Source organism: Patiria miniata, unplaced genomic scaffold (genome assembly GCF_015706575.1).
Source record: "Patiria miniata isolate m_02_andy unplaced genomic scaffold, ASM1570657v1 HiC_scaffold_29, whole genome shotgun sequence".
Lineage (NCBI taxonomy): Eukaryota > Metazoa > Echinodermata > Asteroidea > Valvatida > Asterinidae > Patiria > Patiria miniata.
Genome location: NW_024037068.1, coordinates 6,716,571 through 6,739,714, shown reverse-complemented (window position 1 = coordinate 6,739,714; position 23,144 = coordinate 6,716,571). Strand labels below are relative to the sequence as shown.

At 42.9% G+C, this 23,144-nt stretch overlaps 2 protein-coding genes across 2 annotated transcripts; one reads left to right on the top strand and one right to left on the bottom strand.

Moving 5' to 3' along the window:
• Positions 1-4,837: 4,837 nt before the first annotated feature.
• LOC119735492 (60S acidic ribosomal protein P1-like) lies at positions 4,838-12,196 on the bottom strand. The gene is made up of 4 exons (XM_038209198.1): positions 11,965-12,196; positions 8,158-8,335; positions 6,693-6,758; positions 4,838-5,029 (listed from the first exon to the last, which is right to left on the bottom strand). The coding sequence occupies exons 1-4, from the start codon at positions 12,034-12,036 to the stop codon at positions 5,016-5,018; spliced, it is 330 nt and encodes a 109-aa protein (XP_038065126.1). The 5' UTR covers positions 12,037-12,196; the 3' UTR covers positions 4,838-5,015.
• Positions 12,197-12,430: 234 nt separating this feature from the next.
• On the top strand, positions 12,431-18,650 carry LOC119735491 (out at first protein-like). Its single transcript, XM_038209196.1, has 4 exons — positions 12,431-12,722; positions 14,655-14,792; positions 16,721-16,898; positions 17,485-18,650. The coding sequence occupies exons 1-4, from the start codon at positions 12,459-12,461 to the stop codon at positions 17,769-17,771; spliced, it is 867 nt and encodes a 288-aa protein (XP_038065124.1). The 5' UTR covers positions 12,431-12,458; the 3' UTR covers positions 17,772-18,650.
• The last annotated feature ends 4,494 nt before the right edge of the window (positions 18,651-23,144 follow it).

Below are 23,144 nucleotides of genomic sequence, written 5' to 3'. Positions count from 1 at the left end.
TGGTCATTCACCCGTTGCGCGTCATAGAAATAGATTTTAAAAATACCTGTGTCACGCGCTCTGCATCATGTTACGTGATATGTGCCCGGCTGTTGCTGTATTACAAAACACTGCTTTCGAATTGACCAATCAAACCATTAGCCCTGATTTGGGAATGAAATGACGTTACGGTTTTTTTTTATAAAATCGACTCTGATTGGCTGGCGCGCGGTTTGCATATATCTGCATGGTTAGACATATCAGACGTTATACATGAGACTTGGCTCCGTGAATAACGGGTGATACTCAGGATAGCCTGGCCGCGGGTTCGTTCAATAATTCAATGACACGTGATCAGCGATCACCAATCAGATGACAGTTTTTCAGGCGTTATATATCAACTAAATAGTCTAGGCACACAAAATAAGTGCCAAGTGTAAACAGGTTACCAGCTGAGCTGATTCCTTGGTCGCTGAAAAATAAACGGACAGTTTCATTTGTTACAGACATCTTTTACGATGGCTACAAACCAGATTTCTAAAAGTGACACCAAGACTCACTGCAGTTCTGTTGCGTCGATTGGATCTTCTATGTACGCCGTGCCTGATGATTTAATAGAGACAATTTTCCTACACCTTAGTGCGTCTGATCTGTGTCACGTGGCATCATGCAGCCGTTGGCTACGCGACGCAACCAATCAGGATTTATTTTGGCGCCCTCTCTGTCAACGTGCAGGATGGGAGCACTACGGCACCACCACAGACCTGGCCAAGATAGCTTCCTACGGACCTTCCGAGCAAGCACCTGATGGCGCTACTGAAGCAAGTCACGACAGCGTCACCTTCCAAAATGAAATGATCGTGACTGATGACAACACAGAGAGTTTAACCGGCACATGCAGGTGGCCGTGGAAAGGCGTATACATGAGAGCTTACCATCTGAATAGAAACTGGGCTTCAAATTGGTCTCATTTCAAGAAATTGGATCTAGCAGATATCGATACTTTCACAACTCCTTTCCCAAAAGATGCTATTGTCGATGGGGATCTTCTGGCACTGTGTTCTTCCGATGAGACAGTCCACGTCTTTGACATTCGGAAGGACACCCTTCAGTGTGTCATACGTGAGAATGTAGCCCACGCGATGGGAATGATCAAGATCAAAGATGGCGTAATGGTGGCGGGTTGTCTGGATGGGAGAGTCCGTGTGTTTGATGCAAAGACAGGGCAGATGCTACATGTGACGGAAGAATGCTGGCCATTGGGATTCAAGTCATTGTTCTTTGACGGTGAATTGATCATCGCTAGTACCTATGCGAGGATGAGTTTCTTTGCTTGCTACATGTGTGTGTGGGGTGTCCAAGACGGAAAACGACGCCTGCTTACAATGGATAATCTGACAGCGAACGACGCCTGGTGTGACATAGATTACCGGAATAAGCTGCTGGCTGCTGCCCACTCCGAGAACTACATTCACGTGTGGGATGCGAGGAGCGGAGAGTGTTTGCATCAACTAAAATGCCCAGGGCAAAAGTCACAAGTCAGACTTGGGGATAAGGTTATCGTAGGTTTGAGCGCCGACCCCAATAGTGATATGTACGTCATTAGCATTTGGAGTCTGGACACCGGAGATTGTCATAAGGAGATATCGTTTCCGTGTGTTCGACTGTGCACTCCATACTTGGTGAGTGATTTGATAATAATACAAGAACACTTGGAAACCCGTAGTATGATGTTCGCTTATGATCTTCGTGGAACATTAGTCACTAAAAATGCATTGCTTGAGTACAAGGTCTGTCGAACCTTTAAAGAGGGAAATGGAAGCAAGTGCTCCTTCAAGGTGTCAATCAACCTGGGACAAAAACGGTACAAAGAGTTCATCTTTGCAGCCACTGCCTTTGGTCTAGTACGACTCTCCGCTGTTAATTCTGACCTGCTCACGACTGTCTCCCTCTGGATGGACGAAATCAGAATGATTCGCTATGATTTTCGTAATAAGAGACTCCTCATCCATCATTACTGGTAATTCCGTGATGACATCTGGTAAAACAGATTGCACTTGCGATGATAAAGACTTAATAAAAGGCCGACATCAATTCCCAGAAACACTGACAATAGGTCCAATCCAGATCTGGCTTTGATGTGTGTACTGTATGCATTTGCCTTGCTGGATTTTAACTCGAAGTAGATTCCATTGTTAATAAATGCACTTCATAAGAAGGGCCCAGTATCTACTTTTATGTACATTCTTTACATTCTATGTAATAATTTATTTGATAATAATAAAAAAGCGTGGCGACCACAACGTCAATATGTTGTTCGCTTATGATCTTCGGGGAAGATTAGTAACTAGGAGACCATTAAAGGTGTCAAATTTCCGTCAAATGTTCAACGAAGGAAAGGGAGGTAAGTACCCCTTCAAAGTATTGATCGACACAAAGGCTGAGGAAAAATGGTACAAAGAGTTCATCTTTGAAGCCACTCCCAATGGTTTGGTACGACTCAGCATCAGCGCTCTTGATCCTTACCTAAGCGAGACCCACATCGTGTGGATGGACGACATCAGAATGATTCGCTATCACTATCGCAATCAGAGACTCCTCATCTATCATTACTGGTGAACCAGTGATGACACTCTACCACGTTGTACGTACACACTTATGTATATACGGTCAAAATGGGTACCGGGAACTAAGTTAAAAAGCGACAATGGTCATTAGAAATCACAGTACCCCATATGAAAAAAACGTTATGTGGAGTATAGTACGAGATTTCATTAAAAATAAAGTACAGCAATAGTAGAGATGTAACTGTGGACAACAGTGGTACAAATAACCTCGGGGCGAATAGCACCCGAGGCGAACGTCATATCCCATATCACACCAGTCAACAATTGTTAAATATACATGTACACTTAACATCCCCCAAATTAAAAATTGTATATGTTTTTGGAATATCGCTCCATATGTATGGATGTATACACCTTTTAGACTTTAAATGACACCATGATCATTTTGGCACTTTCATGCACGACTGACAAGGGGCTAAATTTGCAAATTTTGCGAAAAACAGCTTGAGCACTCAAATGCAGTGTTTTTAACTGGAACAAAAGCTACCAGAGGTCAAGGCGTTTGTTGAGATACAAACGCAGAGTGGTCGGGCCGACAATTATTTCATTAGACACAGCCCAGTTACGTAATGAATAATTTTGTCAGAACAAAGGATCATGAAAATCTAACCTTTCCAGTAAAACCAATGATTCTGTTTCAACAAAAATGTATTAAATTTCAGTGCATGTATACATTTTATGTACCCGTACAAGTTGTTTCTAGTTTGATGACGTCATTAGTCCAAAAAGGGAAAGTGAATATTGATTTAGTTCGTTTCATTAATGAAGTTAAAATAACGTATGAAAATATGGAAAATATAAGTGTATGTATTTATAACACCTGTTTAATGACGTCACAGCATTAAAGGAATCATGCAATGGGATTAGAAATAGGATTTTATGACTTATATACATTTAAAACAGGTTTTTTTTTGCCATGTAACTGACTTTCCACCTCCTTTGTAGCAGTAAAAGGGATAAATTTCAACATTTTAGTTTTTATGCCAATGAACATTTCCAAATTCATGAGCAAAAGCGTAATGTCATTCAAAGCAGAACAGTAGTCTCCATAGCTTTGTGTACAATATATATACATCTTTTCATTTTCTTGGAGTAAGTTACACTTTTTACTTGTATATCATGTTAAACAGCTTGTTTAGACAGCAGTAGTGGCCACTATTTCTTCAGAACTTTTTTTGTTGGTAATTTTGAAGGACGAACTTTTGTACTGTTTATTATGCACTTTTGACTTGTGTGACAAAAGCAAAATAGCGCGCCCTCTTACATGTATTTATGACAGGATTTGCTAACAATTGAAAAACTACCACTTTCTTGTCACTTTCAATGAAAACAAAGTATAAATATCTTGTATGTAGCGTTGCAACACTGAATTTCCACTGCATGTTTCCTTTAAAGATCCAAAGGTCAACATTGTAACGGATATCATTATTTGAAATAAAAAGTCTTTAAGACAGGGATCAAATGATACAATAAAAAAATGATCTTTTTCAAATTCTCCCTACAGCAACTTCCGGTCTGATGACGTAATAATTTTGAAACTTTGCAAAGTTATATGCAGGCATGCAACTGGGAAGTCACAAAAAAGAGGAAATTAAAATTTTTCCTAGACTTTTTACAGTGTTTTTTAAATTTTAAATGACACACACTGGAATTAAAAAAGAAGAGGAAATCAGCTGATCCGAGAAAAAGTTGCATTCCTGTGGTTGACAAAAAAAATAACAAGGGGTGATTTGCTGAAATTTGGACGCTGATGGTTTTTTAAATTAAAAACAAAGGAAACCTCATTTGATGTAATGCTAGAGGGCGCCCTTTCAAATGAGGTCATAATGCTGTTTTTGTGTCCTTTCTTTCCATTCTAAACACTTCCATAATTTATTTGCTTATATTTTTTCGAGTGAAAGTCAAAATATTATGGGGAACACATATGTACATGTGTCTTAGGGAACGTCTCAAAAGCAGGAATACACCCATTCCGTAAGTTATGTTCCTTTCAGGAACACTGTGCTCTCCCAGCGCGTTTCCTACTGGAGCGGGCCATTCCAGAGTAGCGAGCACGTACATGTACATCCAAGGCTTAACACCTGGCAATCCTAGGCATGTTCCCAGTTGGAACAGGCGATGTTCACTGATGGAACATTCCAAACATTCCGACTTTTGAAACGTTCCCTTAAAGTGACATTACCAAAGAATTAAAAACAAAACCTCAAAAGAAAATCAATCCAGACGACGGGTTACATTTAAAATGAGAATGTTCTCTTTATTGCATTTACATGTACATGCACTACATCACAACACCTGTCTTTGAGTGGGTTTAGATTGTAAACAGCCCCCTCGCTTGACACATTATGACCAGGCAGGTAGCAGCATGCAGACGACATTGGGGTGGCGATGCAACTCTGCAGAAACATTCTAGTCGAACAAGCCTGTATAAAAAGAAAAATTACATGACAAATTTAAAATGATGAAACTTTGAGCACTACTAAGGGGCCATTTAAAATTTTTAATGTTTTTAAATTTAAATTTTTTGTTTTTGGAAATTGTTTTGACCCACCCATCCAGATTTTCAATCTTAAAATTTAGATTTTTCATTCAATAACAAAAAACTTAAAAAAATGTCCACTTCAGAGCACGTGCGAATCCATCTTCACTCATTGGCACGATATAACAAAACGATTGTTGCCTGCTGTGATGTGGGATATGCCGTTTTTAAAGGGAATGTACATCATTGGCTTTTGCTGTAATTTTCAGAAATGAACTATTTGAGGGGTTAGTATAATAGATCAAATATTGTTACACTGACATGTTTGAAGTTTTGTGTTCGAAAATGCTGAAAAAACCAAGAAAAACAAAAATGTTCAAGTAGTCTGGTTCCTTGACTCCACTAAAGATAAAATGGATCAATTTATAGATGCCGGAAAATTGTAAGGTAAGGGAACCAGTCTAGCTGGCCTGCACCCGTTCATGAACATGTAACCAATAGCAAACAAAATTTGGACTGAAGAAAGTGTAAAGTTGGAGCAGTAGTTGAAAAATAGTTAGGTTTTTCCAACGGTGGTCGGCCGATCACCGTTGGAAATGTATACAAAAATACCATTTTCTTGAAAATGACTTCACACCAGGTGCCATAATTTTACAGGATGCTTAAGACTGTCATTTACCAACATTCTAGTAAGGTATTTCGTAAAAACGTGGTAGTTTTATTTTTCGATGTTTGCAAATGTTGTATACTCCCTTTAACGCTCAATCAGAAAATAAATCACAATAGGCTTTACTCCGGTACACAAATTGGGCCACCGGTATCAAATGCTCAAAAGGAGCAATGCTCATAGCGTTTTTTTTGGCAAGGTATGCACATCTATAGTGGGAAATGTGTGATAGCTTTGTAGTGTGAGCGTTGGCATTTTTTTTTTTAGTGTTAGGCCAAAAGAAAATATATTCGGTCTTTGGTCAGACCAAAGTTCCGGAATTGATGCGGCCACGCGTTTTTTCTTTTTTTTTTTCTTCAAGCTTGGATTGTACAGACAAGGTGGGGTACTATTTTGCTTTTTTGGGGTCCTCATGTACATTGGTGTCCTCCATAATTTGCCTTGGTGCTCTCGATCATTTGCCTTGGTGCAATTTCCCATTCCTTGTTCTTTGGTAAAAAAAAATTGAGGAGGTGCGGAAATAGAGGGCACTGTTGGAGCTACCGCGGAACATTTTGGGAAAAAAAAAAAGATTGACGCACATGATTAAAATCGAAGCGCGCGCTGACCAGAGACCGCCTTATTTTTTTTTTTGGCCTGATCAATTTTATTTTTTTTTTCAAAATGGCTGCCAATACGCTTGTAACTGGATCAATTAAATGTGGTAACACGCATGTTTTGGCTGCCACTTGTTTTTAACAGTGATTGCACCCAAAATGTTGGAACCGCTGCAATGCTATCGCATATTTTCCAACTACAGGGGTGCATACCTTGCCAAAAATTGCAATCAGCATTTTTCCCCTCATTTGATACCGACCAAACCCCCAGGCTGATGGCGTACAAGTCTTGTGAGGACTTGTGATGGACTCAATCACAACGCTGAAGGGGTGGGGCTACTCACCGAATCCCATGTCATCATCAGATTCCTCCTCTTCTTCTTCTTTCTTCTCCTCTTTCTTCTCGTCAGCTGAATAGAAAAAAAACCACACACACGCACACTCAAATCTCTAAATTATAAATGAATGTAGTACATGTTGTAAACATACATTCTGTGCCAAGTTGTCCTTTAACTCTAACCCTCCAGGGTATATTGGCTTGAAACCCTGCCAAACGCAGCAACATGCAACACTTGTCAAAATGACAAGCCTGCCCAGTGTAGCAAGATCCATCAGGTCAAAAGTCTCAAGGCCAAACTGCCTCAGAGTCTGTGGTCCCCCAACGCAGCAGGATACAACTCTGGCATTGTTCTATGAGACTAGCCCTCAGTGTCTCAGAAGTGGCCGGTTTATGCACTGGTGTTGGTAGCATTTTCAATCAAAGTGCACCAGACTTTTCCACCTGCTGCACTGTGATGCGTCTGGCAGGGTTAGGGTTAAGTCAAACGACTGTTTCATCATTTAAGAGCTCCCAGTGTACAAAAAGCAGGATTGCCGGGCTGTGACTGTCTATGTAACTTGATGCAGCTACAATGTATGCTTTAACCCTTACCCTACTTGACCCTCCAATGCATGCCAATATGTGCCTCAAGAAAATCTCCTATGTTTTTTGCATGGCCCTCCAATATCTGCCATGTCATTTCAAGGGTAACTGGACAGGCACTCCAATACATGCCACAGAGAACAATGAGAGTCCTCTGATAACAAAGTGAGTGCCCCCAGCTGGTCAGTATCAGGCACCCTCCAGGGCCTCCAACTCCTGCCAATTGGAGCCTTCACTGTTAAGACTTGTTATCTGCCAAAAAACTGCAGCTGGAGGGCATTGGCATAACCAACTGACATGCAGTAAACTACCCTCAGAGAGTAAGGGTTAACTGTAGAGCGATAGCTGCAATGTTGCCACTTACAAAATTGATTTTTACGTTCTCCCACTGACGTTTTGGTTATTTCGTAGCAATGGGGGTGTGGCCATTTTATGTAAATTAGACCGTCTGTATAAGTTTGAACAAAACAGCGGTTCCCATTTGCCGCAGTAGTCGCGCCTTGGCGCCCCGTATCACTGCGTCGCGAATGTTTACAACCGTAAGGCGAACCTTTGAACTACTTCTCGATCGCTGATTGTTCCCTAGGAAAGCGATATGATGCTGGGTCACCGTCACCGTACGTGGTTACAACCGTTGAGAGTGCCTTTGAACTATTTCTTGATTGCTGATTGGTTCCGTAGAAAAGCATACGTAGAAAATAAAGAAAAACTTAAACCGCTGATACGAAATGGCCAAGACGTTAGTGCGAGTAGGCCCGCTGGTCTAATTGTTGTGCCATTAGAGGGCGCACTATGCACCATCCAGTATCGATCATTAGCGCCTTGGGCCAAGACTATGTATATTTCTGTGTAGAGCAGGTCCATGCAATCGGCCTCGTGGGTCTTACCAGCAGCTTCCTGGGCAGGGGCAGCGCCTCCGCCCACCGCGGGTCCGGCTGATGGGCTGCCCACGTTGGCCAGGAGACTCTTGATGTCTTGCCCCTCCAGGGTCTTGGCAAACAGGCCTGGCCAGAACGGCTCCACGCTCACACCGGCAGCTTTGATCAGATTGCTGATTTTGTCGGCCTATGGGGGAAACAAAAGATTTTGACAGAATGTAGTATTCAGAATTTCAGATGCTACTGGTACTTTGGCGGTTGTGGATGTTATATCTCAACTTACCCCTAGAACTATTGGGCTCTTTGAAAGCAGAGCCCCATGGCTAGCTGGAAAAGAAACAAATCAAGTCCATGCCAGCTACGTGGATACTGAGTGGGGGTCCATTATTTGAGAACGAAGCAACACAAAAGGAATGGGAGTTGCTGAAAAATTCTAAGTCCAAACCAACTACAGTCGACTCCCGTTATAACGAGCTCGGTCATAACGATAACCCGGATGTAACGAGCACATTCTCCCAGTCCCGATCAATTTGTGTACATTACTATGGGGAAATATTTGGTTATTACGTGCACGGACATAACGAGACTTCGGATATTACGACGATTTTGGCTGACCCAATGCGAGGAAAAGCATTGTTCTCAACCCATTTACAGCGACATCTTTTCAAAACTACGGGCATTGCAGCTTGTCAACGACAGACCTTTTGTCCCGAAACGGGTATCATGCTCCCGTCTTCCAATTCAAGCAACACACTTAAAGGGAAAATACAACATTTGCAAACATCAAAAAATAAAACTACCAAATCGTTTTGAAATACCTTGCTGGACTGTAAGTGAATGACAGTGTAAAGCATCCTGTACAATCATGGCACCTGGTATACTGTCATTTTCAAGAAAAGTGGTATTTTTGTATCAATTTCCAACGCTGATCGGCCGATCAGCGTTGGAAAAAGCTGGCTTTTTTCAAATACTGGCCCCAGTTGACCATCGCACTTATTTGCAATCGATTACACACCTATGAACGGGTACAAGCCAGCTAGACTGGTTCCCTGACCTTACAATTCACCAATATATGTAAACTGCTGTGTTTCTTCTTAAATGGAGTCAGGGAACCAGACTACAGGAAAATGATTGTTTTTTCTTGGTTTTTATAGCATTTTCGAACCCAAAACCTCGAAAAAGTCAGTGTAACTATATTTGCCATATATTTCCAACCCCCCAATTCCATCCATTTCTGAAAATTACAGCAAAAGCAAATGATGTATATTCCCTTTAAGCTTCACCCATCAATGTACCTTTGTAAAGACTTCAACCCAACGTTATTTCATCTCACCGATCTTTATAAATAAATTCAATGGGACTGTGATAATCGGCACAGTGGACCGCTGGTAGTCGCTAATCCCCCGCTGCGGTTTCCCTTAGCGTGACCAGGTTTGAAGTTTGCTTACGACTGCGGTACCACGTTTCTATATTATTACAAACTAACAATAGGGGGCGCTCAGGAGTTAAGTGTCAACATTGTATTTGTAAGGAATAGCCTTTAGTACTACCGCCCGAACATCGGGTGCGTAATTGCTCCCTATAATTGTTGGCTTGTGGCTATAAAAAAAAATACGAAGTAAAGAACACAGCATCACAAAACAAACGGCTCTTTTCAGAGCCACCACAACTTCCAAAAAGAGATAATTCAGTCTGTCTTCAAAAAATAAAGTTTAAAACATACCGTGGTTCCCACCCCCAAAAAAGAATCCGAACGAATAAAAAAATAAAATCTTAAACAAATTAAGAACCCCTCCGGCCCCGCCGAAAAAACAATCCCAATGAAAACAGGTTTCCAAGATCTTCAAACGCCCCACCACATATACATTGTACAAATTTTAATCCAAAATTATTACTTTTGTTTATTTATTATTATTATCTTAAAAGAATCCCTCCCGACGAACAATAATCACCAATTGCTGCGAAATTACACATGGAGACACTTAAACCCTGAAGTAATATTAGCGCCCTCTCTTGCCCGATTCCAGCAAATGCAAAACGAAAGCAAAATGTCACTTGGCACGAATGTGCGCTATAGTTAACCGAAATAATTACAATTTCAAAGAATCCCTTCAGAAAAAATAATACCCAACTGTTCCAAAAAGTCAACAACCAAAAGGCATCTAAGGATCAGGAGTCATTAAAACCCGGAAGTAATGCATGTATTGGCGCCCTCTCTTGCCCGATTCCAGCAAATGCAAAATGAAAGCAAAATGTCACTCGGCACGATTTGTGCGAGTGACCTACTTGCCTGATTCTTCTCAGCGATGATGCCTTTTCCTCCGGATTCAGGTCCTCAAATATTGAACAATGTTCCCTCAAAGGTATTTTATTTATTTCATTTATTCATCACCATCAGTTAAATATTTAATATACATTATTAACAGACGAACATACCAACAAATGACCATCTTTTCATGTCTTCGGACGTGCGTTACACGATTAAAACACGCACGCACTTGTACCGTACCTTGTGCACAACGAATGGGGAAAACTGCGCTCCGGTTTTAGCGAGGTTCCGGCTATAACGACAGTATTGTGAAAGTCCATCGGACCTCGTTATAACGGGAGCCGACTGTACCCTGTTGGCGGCTACGCGGTTACGAAGTGGGAGTGCAATGAAGCATGACGCATAGTACATGTACATACATGACATACAAGTAGCGCTGATGATGTTTATTGAGGTCAACCAACCGTGACCTCGTAGCCGGTTATGAGGTGGATAGATCGAGTGGCGGGGTATTTTGCAATTGTGCCTGTTATCCTCTAAACTACCCCCCCCCCCCTTCACGGGTGTTATCCTCCAAAGTGCTCCCCCCCTTCACTGGTGTTATCCTCCAAAGTGCTCCCCTGGTACAACTATAGAATGCAGGGCCACTTTACTCTACATCCGCGCCTCCGTACGGCTGCGTGGAGGCGTGGAACCGCAGTCGACCTACCTCCGAAAATCGATCGTGGAGTCGTGGAGCCGCGAGAATTGCGCCCTCTGTCGGTGCGCGTCTCTGCGACTCCGCGACTCCGCGCCTCCGCCGCCACTCCAGTGCCCCGCGTCTCCGCGATTCTGCGACTCCAAGACTCCGCGCCTCCGCCACTCCAGACAGTGCCCCGTCGCCCTCCTCCCTTCCTAATTTGCGCGCCCATTTAAAGCGATTCTGCGACTCCAAGACTCCGCGCCTCCGCCACTCCAGACAGTGCCCCGTCGCCCTCCTCCCTTCCTAATTTGCGCGCCCATTTAAAATGGATATGGATGCTTCGTTCTCAAAAAAATTCCGCCGAGAATTGCGCCCTCTATCGGCGCGCGTCTCTGCGACTCCGCGACTCCGCGCCTCCGCCACTGCGGCCACTCCAGTGCCCCGCGTCTCCGCGATTCTGCGACTCCAAGACTCCGCGCCTCCGCCACTCCAGACAGTGCCCCCAACACATTTACAAGCACGCCCTCCCTTCCGATCCTTCATGAGAAGCTTCCTTCGCTGTACTTAGCACTTTTTGCAGGTTTGCATATCTATTACTCCTATTCCATCCACGCCTCCAGGCAAAATAAAAAACCTTGCTTCGGCGTGGCCCTGCATTCTATAGTTGCTCCGCTCCCCTCCCCCCCCCTTCACTGGTGTTATCCTCCAAAGTGCCCCCCCCTCCCCCTCACTGGTGTTATCCTACAAACCTGAAAAACTGCCCCCCCCCCCCCCCTTTCACGGGTGTTATCCACCAAACTGCCCCCCCCCCCCCCCCCTCCTTGCAGTGTGGTTTTGTAATACACATGTGTTGCAACCAACTTACCGTGATGGGGACTTCATCATCGTGAAGGATCAGGGCGCTGTAGACGCAAGCAAGCTCAGAAGTGGAGGCCATTTCTGACACTAGAGATATTCAACTACGGTTTGATGCAAAAAGCAAATTTGGATGGTATCCAGAAAGGGTACACGTCGCCGGATTAGGCCTTAGCTCAGGACGAGAACGGTGCACCTTCGTAGATGGTTATTGCAAAGAGACCGTGCAACTGTGGTTATTCCATTATCACCGAGGGTGGTGCTTTTGTAGGTCCATAACATGTTAGTAATTTTTCAGGACAAATTAAACGTAACTACAGGGATATTTTGAATGAAGCATTTCTTTTATAATAATTAAATTGACTTTTACAAGAAAAAGTACATAGTTCCTGTTTCTTTTTCAAAAGATTTGGGTTAAGACAATTTACATCCCTAGTGGTAAAATGTTACGACTTGAAAATACGCCCTCTATAGGCAATTATTTCTAGGTATGATCAAAACAAGATGGCGTCCGTCCGGAAGAAAAAGGAATTGCGTCAAAACCAATTTTCGGAGTTGAGGTTTTCTTGTCCAGTTATTCTTGCCCAACTTTTTGTCACACTTACTTGTATCAGTATAGTATCATGTCAGCTTGTCATCAATGTGAAAAACAAAGGCGGTGATTTGATCCAGGAGTCGTTACACGGGAACCCAGCGGAGAACACAATCTCTTTGAAATTTCAGAAATTGGATGGAACATTGTTGAGCATGTTGATCGATTTTAAATCGGTAAGCTGTCCGTATTATGTACTATTGCTCAATTTTTTGGACTGAATATGATTTCATGAATGTATTTTGCAATGATTTCATGTGTATTTTGCAAGTTTGCTGAGTGATTGTTTTCTGTAACTATTATTCAATTGTGTACGATTTAACAATAACAAAAATAACAGGTTTAAATACCCCCGCCCCTTCCCCCCCCCCCCAACATTGCCCAACATGCCCAATTGGAAAAAAAAAAAGTTTAAATAGCTGACATGGCTGACTGAACTATGCCCATTTTTCACTTTTATTTTCAGCTTTTTGTATCCACTGCCATGTGAAACATGAAAACGTGGGAATACATTTGTTTAACTTTAGGGCCTAAGTGCTAAGCAGCTAGTATTTTTTAGTAGTAAGAGTAAGATGATTTCTAGCCCCACTAGTGTGGCCGTCGGTATGCTGCGCTGAACCTAAGGCCACACACCGTGTATGCAAATTGCTTGTCGAGCGCGCAAGGGCGCGAGTTGCAAATGCGACGGCTGTTTCCTGTACCATGCATTTATCGTCAGGGGGCCACGTGCACCGATCTCTATTCAGGATCTACGGCACAGGAAACAGCCGTCGCATTTGCAACTCGCGCCCTCGCGCGCTCGACAAGCAATTTGCATAAACGCGACGTCACAGCTTGAGGTCATCTCTTGTCACATTCAAAATGGCTGCCACCACCAGACGTTTCACGAGTGCATATGGGCTCCAGAAAGATTGAAGAATATCTCGGAAAATGGAACATCATTAGACCTAAGCATCCCAGAAGTGATAGGTGAGACATCATAGAATACAACCATAAGAAAGTAAGAAACTGAGAATGTAAGAAACTGCCCTGAATTTTATGAAAACTTCGTCCTCAGTAGCGCGCGGTACCACGGTGTGTGGCCTTACATGTAGGTTCAGCGCAGCATACCGACGGCCACACTAGTGGGGCTAGATGATTTCATGCATAGGAAAAAATTCCATACTGGATCACCACTTACCTGCATGCCGCCAAACACATCAATTTTCACCTCACCTTGTGATTTCACCCCAAGAGGAATCCAGGAAGCCTCGGTAACGCGAAAAAAAAAAATTAGGAAAAATGTAGTCCCACTAACTGGGGCGCTAGTAGAACTCCTTTTTTGACATTTCAGATGTTGGTCTGTCGTACTAGCGTCCCACTAAGGAAGTATTGTCAGTGTCACAATTTCAAAGTTCACCACAAAAATCACGCAAAATACTTGACAAAAATACCTTTGAAAGCACCTACTGGCATCTCCACAATAAAGGAAAGGAGAGGGTGAGAATAGGGAAAGTAGAGGGATTAGGGAATAACCAAAAAGGATGCAACTTTTTGCCCTTGAAAATCAATTGAAAAAAGTGGTGGCCCAGTAGTACGGAATTTTTTTCCGGGCAAGAGTTTTGATTTTTTGAGGGAAATTTGGGGGTAAAATGACGATGACAGTGCAGCGACAGCACACAACCCGAAAATAATGATGGCAGTCACTGCGCGATGTACCATGAGCAAGGAACATACCGCGCAGGAAAATCGTGATTTCTACCCCAAGAAACTGTTCAAAATTGCAAAAAAAAAGTGTCACTAGAATTAGGTAAAGTCTGCTTTTGATTGTAAAGGTGATTTTTGAGCAATAAAAACATTTTTCAATCTAATTTGATCAAAACAAAATAGGGGCCCTACACTACACGATCGCCAAAAATACTGCATTCGACTTTCATCAAACAAACATTGAAAGAATCTTAGTTTGTACTGTTTAGTGTGAGGCTTGAGATGATGCAGTTCATGTAAACATAAGTTAGTTGGGCCAGTTATAACCGGACGTTTATAGCACTAGTAGTTGTACCATAAAATTTAAGTTTAAACACAGAGAAACATGATTATACTAGTGTATATTGATTTTTTTTTTTCAGGAAGTGCAGATTTTTAAGATGATTGTTCTCGGGGAGGAGGAGAGAGCAGACGAGAGCCAGTACCAAACGATGTGCTTCATCTTCAAGTTCATCAAGTCGGAGTTTATCTCGGCAGATGCAATGTCCAAACTACGACAGGTAAAGCCTGTCGGACCAAAAAACATGTCCCATATCGCAGCAGTTAAGGCCGAGGGAATGAAAGTCATAGAATACCGTCCACCGCCCGCATGTGCTTAAAGGTGCTGCCAAATTTTTTCATGATTTAACGCAGAATAGTCGTATTCTGTGTACCACATTTGCGCGAAACCCAATCTGCCCATGCGTACAGAGTACGGTGAACACGCGGTACGTATACAATACGTGCATTCAATGTACATGTTTAGCGCACGGTTACCAGCACTAGCACTGCATGATACCAACGACTGCCTGTGGCCGTTTTCCCAAACACTTTCTTAATGTCTACGTAGTGACATCATGCAATTTGCCATCCGAACATTTTATGTGTACATGTATACTGCATATAAAGAGCTGTTTACATTATACCTATCAGTGTGATTTTACCTGATTCTGGTTAGTGCTTCAGAATAATGAATAATGAAAAAAAGCCTCATTGTTTTTCAAAATCAGCAGGACGGTATTTTATGACTTTCATTCCCTCGGCCTAATTAACTGTGTGTAGAAAACAGAGATTGTTCTGTGAGTTGAAGATATTATACAAATATTGAATGCTTCGAGTGGTGTAGTAAAACTAGCCTCCCGAGGTGATCCATGGACATTCTATTCGCCTCGGGAAAATAGAATGGTCCATGGATCACCGAGGGAGGCTAGTTTTACTTTACCACGAGATAAAGCATCCAATATTTGTTTTATAACACTTCACCCACAGATTCTGCTTGATTTTAATATTTTAAATTATTTAAATCTGAACACAGTTGAAATAAACTTCAATTTCAATACAAAATTGGTGGAAAATGTATTTCTCTCTTCCAAACTACCCCTTCACGAAATGTATGTACCCAAGTCTGCGGCGCGCTCTCTTTGGAACAGTACACGCAACACGCACACCAGCATCCATTTGCACACAAATACCGCGCCGTGGAAATAGTACTTTGGTTGCTAATGGTATAGTACTTTGGTTGCTACGGGTATAGTACTTTTGGCCGTGCACAGAAAGATAGCAAAATTAGAAAGTAACATGTGACTCGCTCTCGGCCAATCAAGACACAGAATCTGTGGGCGAGGTGTTATAAATGTATGTTTATGTACGAACAATGGTAATAACCAGAAATGTTCCAGCAGATGTAATGTGGAATACCTTGCTCTGCTGAAAGTGAGGGTAGAGCTGGTACATGTACCAAATTACCACATTAGACAGTCAGATACACATTGACACGCGTCTGAGGTTTCAAACACGCTAAGGAAAGAATGTTGCAACCTGACGCTGCTTTTTTCTTCATATATCATCTCAAAGAAGGTCAGTAATTGCAAAAATGATGTTAAGACATGAATCTGGGACTGAGAAACATTTCCAGTTTTGTTAATAAATACTAAGACAATTTTCTTGACTTTCCATAGACTTTGTACACAACCGCTGATGTAGCGTCAGGTTGCAACATTCTTTCCCAGGCTAACTTTATTCGTTGACTTGCATTGATTAGGTTCTGGAGGGGTTCCAGTGGACTCTAACAGTCAATCTTTTACAGAACACATGTACATGTAGTCACTCAAATTGTTTTTTATTGAGATGTCAAACTTTCCATGTGTTTATTCCCATCTTCCGAAAGATTCAGCTTGCTAGAATTGCGCATGCGCACAATGATATGTGTCACAGGTCATTCTGGATAATCGACACTAATCAAAGGCGCATGAACGCGCGCGGAGCCGGGCGCACGACGCTCGCGTGTTAATTACAAGCAGAATGGGTGTCCGCGTAACATCGCATATCATCACATCAGCAATTTTATCCCGAATGACCTTTGACATGGACTACTTCATCGAGATACTGAACTGGCTTATTGGAACACCAGTCATTTATTTTACCATCTTTCCTTCTCTGAACTCGACAGAAAAACCCCGGCACGATACGGAACCCAGAGGAGGACAAAGGGGAGGAGCGACTGATCATGAACCTAGGGGTGGACCTGGGCCAGGCCTCACGGTTCAGCCCCTGGGTCTTCAACGTCTGCTCTGAGGCCAAAGGTCGTATCTTCACCAGGGACTCGGATTTGAAGGCCTGGGCTGCAGGTGAATATACCTTGACGCCAGAGTGTATTGGCTCTGTGCGGGAACAAGAGAGGGCGCTTTTATACCACTTTGGAGGGCGAAGTGGACAGGACACATACGGTACGCGTACTGGTTTTGGCACGTATAGCGCAAACTACAGTACTCTCAACTTATTTAACCCTGCCAGACGCAACACAGTGCATCAGGTGGAAAAGCCTGTTGATGCATGAAGCCATCAGCACCAGTGCATGAATGGCCGCTTCTAAAACAATGAGAGCTAATTCCATTGAATAATGCCACAGTTGTATCCTGCTGCATTCGGTGACCACAGACTCTGAGGCAGTTTTGCCTTGAGACTTTTGACCTGATGGATCTTGCTGCACTGGGCAGGCTTGTCATTTTAGACAAGTGATGCATGTTGCTGCGTTAGGCAGGGTTTCTAGCCAAAATACCCTGGAGGGGTAGGGTTAATTCTGAATGTGCACAAAACAATAGCGTCTTCGCGTGAGCGGCCAGCGTCGTTGGTGATGCATTCAAATGTCCCTCCAAGTGGTCTCCCCCAGCTCTCCCAACCTTTCTTACTGTTTTTCCATTTTTCTTTGACCAGGAAACAATCTCACCTACACGTCTCGGCTGGAAGCCACTCACAGCTTCCCGCTGTTCACAACCTCCCGCTGCGACGAGACCAAAGATACGGGTGCCGCGTGCGTCTGCCGGTTACCGATCTGCATCGGCTGGTACCCGTGCGGGCTCAAATACTGCCGCGGGAGGGATTCGGCAGGGAAGACGGTCAGCTACCGCTGCGGAATTAAAACGTGTAGAAAATGCCGCGTGTTCGACTATTACGTGGAGCAGAAACTGAACTGCATGTGGGAAAGTGTTAACCAGGATTGAAGTCATTGAGCCCCACTATTGGACCGATCGACTAAGCCCACTCATAAGACCTTTTCACACTAGAGCCTCTCAACCCAGGTTGAACTCAACCTTGGGCCAGCCCAGTGCCACCCCAGATTGAGTTTTTGATTTTTCAACCCCGCGTCGTTTCATACTTGTTTCGTCAAACTGAGCTTATTTCGCTCAGTTACTACTGTTTTAATCCCTGAAAAGAGTTTCAACTCTGGTTGAAAATTTCAATCCTGGCCTGGAGCAGGGTTGAGTTCAACCCGGGGAGAAATCAATCTCTGGGTTGACGCAGGGTTGGCGCTGGGTTGACATTTTTCAAGTGTGAAACCTCGCATGTTTTCAACCCTGCGTCAACCCTCAAATTTGTCTAGTGAGAAAGTGAGAAAAGGCCTATACCTGCAGACATGTCGGACATTAAAATCATGACTGTGATTGGTCAGGGTGCGGGGAGTCAAGGTGCGGGTCTGAATGGATCAGTCTATTTCGTTGGCCTTTTGGAGATGTGGTGGACACAATAAGAGGGTTCAGCTAGAAAAGTTACATGTTTTGGATGAACCATGGATAAAAAGGCGTTCAGGCATTTTCTGTGGAGTGATCTACCAAGCACTTACACAGACCCAAAATCCAAACCATAAACTTTCAACAACAAAATATCCTATAGTTTGAGTTCAGGTCTCCAAAAAGTATTCACCCTTGACGAATTTGGGTTAAGAACCATGCCTGCCACTTATAATGACGTCATGTGGAACAGTTTGATATGTAACTTACATGTATTTATTGACGGTTGAGATTTGCTTAATGTGTAAAAAGGTTTGTATTTTTGTAACTAAATGGCCATTTGTACATAAATAAAAACCTAGCTGTATAACATTTACAACATCTTTATTTCTTTCTGTTTTGCCAACGTTTGTTTGTCATTTGCGTCCCGATCCTTTGAGCATCTAGATTGCTACGACATTTATGTACCTGTATTTTAAATTGTCAACAGACTTTATATACCAAGAGTAAATGGCACCAATAGTGCAAGTGCTGTGGCCTCGTGGTCTAGAGCATTACATTTGTGGTCTTCGGGTAATTAGCTGCAGGTTGTGGGTTCGAGTCCTGCCTGGGGTTATAGTGCGTGTGCCCTTGGGCAAGGCACTTTGTCACGCATTGCTTCTCTCCACCCAGGAGTAAATGGGTACCTGAACCACAATATACATGTACCATCTCTGCCCTCACAGTGTGAGGGCAGAGATGGTACATGTACATGTATATTGTGGTTGATTCTAGCTGCTTGTGATATGGTAGACTGGTCTTAGCCCAAGACGTCAGTGATCAAGAGCAATAGTTGCATTGTTGTGTAGCCCCCTTGCATAATTTTTTTTTTTTAACTTTCTCACACTAACGTCTTGATCATTTCGTAGCAATGGGGGCAGGGCCATTTTATTTAAATAAGACCGTCTGTATAAATTTGAACAAAGCTGTTTATAGATCCATAAGATCCAGTGGGCCCACTGGTCTAATTGTGCCATTAGAGGGCGCACTATGCAACATCCACTATCGATCACTAGGGTCTTGGGCCAAGACTAATGATATGGCAGCATTGAGCTGTATACTCCCAAGGAGCTGAGACGGTCATTGGAATGCTTCATTGGCCCAATGAGCAGGGGTAATAGTGACTAGTACAGCGCATTGGGAGCTTGTGTGACATGCGCTAATAATAAGCACGGTTTAGTTTTATCTGTGACCCCATTCTAAAGCAGGTGGGAGGGATACACCTACTGCGCGAAGTACACACGACCAAATTCATTACGAATGTGCACAGTCTCATAATGCTGATGCACAAGCATCAGACGCCGTCGGCAAATTATTCAAATGTCCTCTCCTGTGGTCCCCTGAACTCTCCCAGTGTAACCATTGAGGGGGTACTTGTGCACAGAGTCCATCAATAAATGATACAGCAAACAAAAAAGTTACAAACTGGAGCCATGCATACAATCTGATTTATTACCCAAAGTTACAAACTGGAAGCAGAGGAGTCTAGCAATCACACACACATTGTTTCTGATCAACAGTAGGATGGTAAGCTCTACATGGGACACTGCTGATAATCATGGAGAACAAGAACACATTAATAAGGATGTGAATACATCTACGAGATGTCTCGTTTCTTGCTACACTTAGAATTCAAACTAAAAGGTCCATGAAACAAACTCTACATTGGAACTCATTTTGTGCAAAATATCAATTCCTCCGAATTTTATGAAAAATGATGAGACATCCCTTTTTGGTTACAATCTTTATTATAAAGTCCACTGAACAAAATATATTCTAAATACCTAAGACAGTTTACCCATTCCTATTGGTTGAGAGCCCGTCACGTGTTCGGTTTTAAACGGTTGATGGATGGCTGGTCTTAAACAGTTTTCCAGTGTCGCATATAATATGGACTCCTATGAAATCAGGTGCCAGTACCAGTACCGTTTTATTGGTTGAACGTTCACAATCCTCGCGTAGGCATTCGCAGTACTACCAGTGAGTCGGTATTTCATAGTCCTAAATTTACACTACACTGGTACATCTGCGCTGTGCGCCACATCATGCAGTACGGCGTCAATCTCCATATAAGGAGTTGTTTACCAGAGGGCGTTACCATTGTATACATGTAGCTAGAAGAGGGGTGTTTTGTTGACCGTTGACTTTTGGACCGAACAGTTTACATTGTAAATGTTTTTTCACCGAAAAGGTATTTATGAATGGAAATAAATATGTGCTTGGTCGGTATTGAACACTATGTTTAAGACCAGTTGGAGTCTGGATGCTGATAATTACCCTCGCCCAGCATTCAGACTCCAACTGCAGGGCCCAATTTCATAGAGCTGCTTAAGCACAAAATTTGCTTAAGCAAGAAAAAACAATGCTTAGTAAAATCACGTAACCCGCCAAAACTCCATGCGATGTACATTGCTTGTGACTGGTATTTAGCTGTTGTTTACTTAGCATAACAATCGAGTGGAGTTTTGGCCGGTAACCTGATTATATTAAGCAAGATTTTTTAGTGCTTAAGCAAATTTTGTGCTTAAGCAGCTCTATGAAATTGGCCCCTGGTCTTAAACAGACTGTTTAACATCTCCCCGAGCACACATTTATTCCCTTTTAAGAACAGGACTATAGAGAATATTCCCCTGCGCATGTACATGTACAGGTTTCATGGCATAGTTGCCTGTATGGTGTGACTGCAATACGCAGGCATGACACTGGGAAGTAACAAACAAAAGGGAAATCCTAAGCATTACAAGACTTTATACAGTGTTTTTTCTATTTTCAATAACATAAGTGTGAAGTGAAAAACGAGGAAATCAGCTGATCCGAGGAAAAGTTGCATAATAGTGAACACTCGGTATTTTGGGTTAAATATTTAAGCAGTCTGGGACAGTCAAAATTCAATTCCACTTCCCCTGCTATACTTTTAACAAAGGCTAGTCACCAGCAGTCAGGTCATATGTCAAGCAAGCACTGTGACTAGTCAAACTGGGTCAACAGACAAAGCAGGCAAGTTGTGGTCACAGCTGCTCTATCACTCACCCGAGGTCAAAGCATAGCTGTATCAAGTTACTTAATCAGTCCAAGGCAGTCAATCCTGCTTTATGTGGGCTGGGAATTCTTACAGGTTGAAAACAGTCACTTGATTGTTTTTGACTGCAAGGACAACTTGGCACAGAATAACTGAATGTATGTTTGCATAAGAGGGTTAAGATCCTGTTGTGTATATGTATGTTGCCTTTTTTTCCCTTTTCAGTATTAACTGCAAATGTAACTTCTAAGATTATTTACAAAAATTTACAAAGAAGTATTATGTACATGAACATTTACATGAATTTTTTACGCAGTAAGAGTAAGACTGTAGGGGCTATGGGCTCCTTGCACCAACAAGAGAGGGTGCACTTTTACCCAGCAACGACGTCCCATGGGCGGGACATGTACATTTCGCTGGTTGACGTGCGCACACCGTTCCTTGTGTGTGACGCACGGAAACCAGGGGATTTGTACTATGTACACGCAGTGGCCGCGCTTCGCGGGAAAATAATGCAGTCACGCAAGATGGCGTCGTTCGGTCACCCCAACTGTACTTTCTTCGACGGTGAGGGGGTAATTGTGAACGGACCGGATAATAATTTCACGAGGGCAACTTTTTAAGACTTGATTTTTACCCCGGCGTTTGAAATTTACCTTAAATTCACCTTTTTCTCTTCAGGTCATTATTTTGTCACAAGTGTGGACCTCATTTTGTTCCTTGGTGAAAATATAACAAAGATATAGACCCCTCAATTAAGCCCCATCCACTGCGCACATGGGGAACTACAAATGTGCCAACTGAATGCCATGCTGCATGGTCCAGCTACACTCTGCACGTACACACATATGGGACCTTTGTGCACGCATGGGCGTAAATCATGGCTGTGATTGGTCAAGTTAAGCGTCATGGCCGGTGCAGGGCTAAATGGATTGATACCGTTCAGTACGCTTGGGGGGGGGGGGGTGCTGTTGAGGATTTTCTGGGCATTAGACACCCCCAAGCAATGGAATGGCACACACATAGCATGTGATCTTATACCAACAATTGTGATGCGATCAAGCTAAATGAGTCGTTTGTAGACCCCAGTCAAATTTTGTTTGTTACAGATTTGAAAAGAGCACAATCTCAGCATTACTGCTGTGAAAACCACATGCTGATACCATCTTCTGTTCAAAAATTATGAAAGTCGGAACACCAAGAGATGTGATGAAGTGATGTGATGAAGTGGCCCTATTTTTGCCTGTATCTCCAGATGAAAATTCCCGACGACGATTCATGTAGCTTGATCGCATCACAATTGTAAACTTTTGCCTCCTAGGTCCAGGAGGGTTGGCATGGGGGCTGAGACAACAAAGTTGCAGGCAAACTAACGGTGGTAAACTGCAGACAGAATTCCCGGCCATGGGGGCGGGGGGGGGGGGGGGGGGGGGGATTCAGTTGTGCTCCAAGCATATATGTCTCGGCAGTTAACAGATGGTTAGGCCAAAAAAAAAAAGTCTCCGGTTTATGGTATGGAGCTTGCCCAAAAAGTGGTGCGGCGACGCGGCTTTTTTTTTTTTTTTACCTGATTTTTTGCTTCAAATGTGTGCTGATGACTGCAAATGGTGCCCGACTAAACTTAGTGCAAATATATGGGAGTCCAGAGAGGCCACATAAAGCTTATTCTCGACCATAACCCAATCTAAAAACACGTAAAAATTGTGCAGCAACAGGATTCCAGTCAAACCAGTGAGTTTGGCGGTTTTGAGGCATCATCTTTCATTGAAAAAAAAACTTTTTCATTTTGCCGACGCGCATGGCTACGG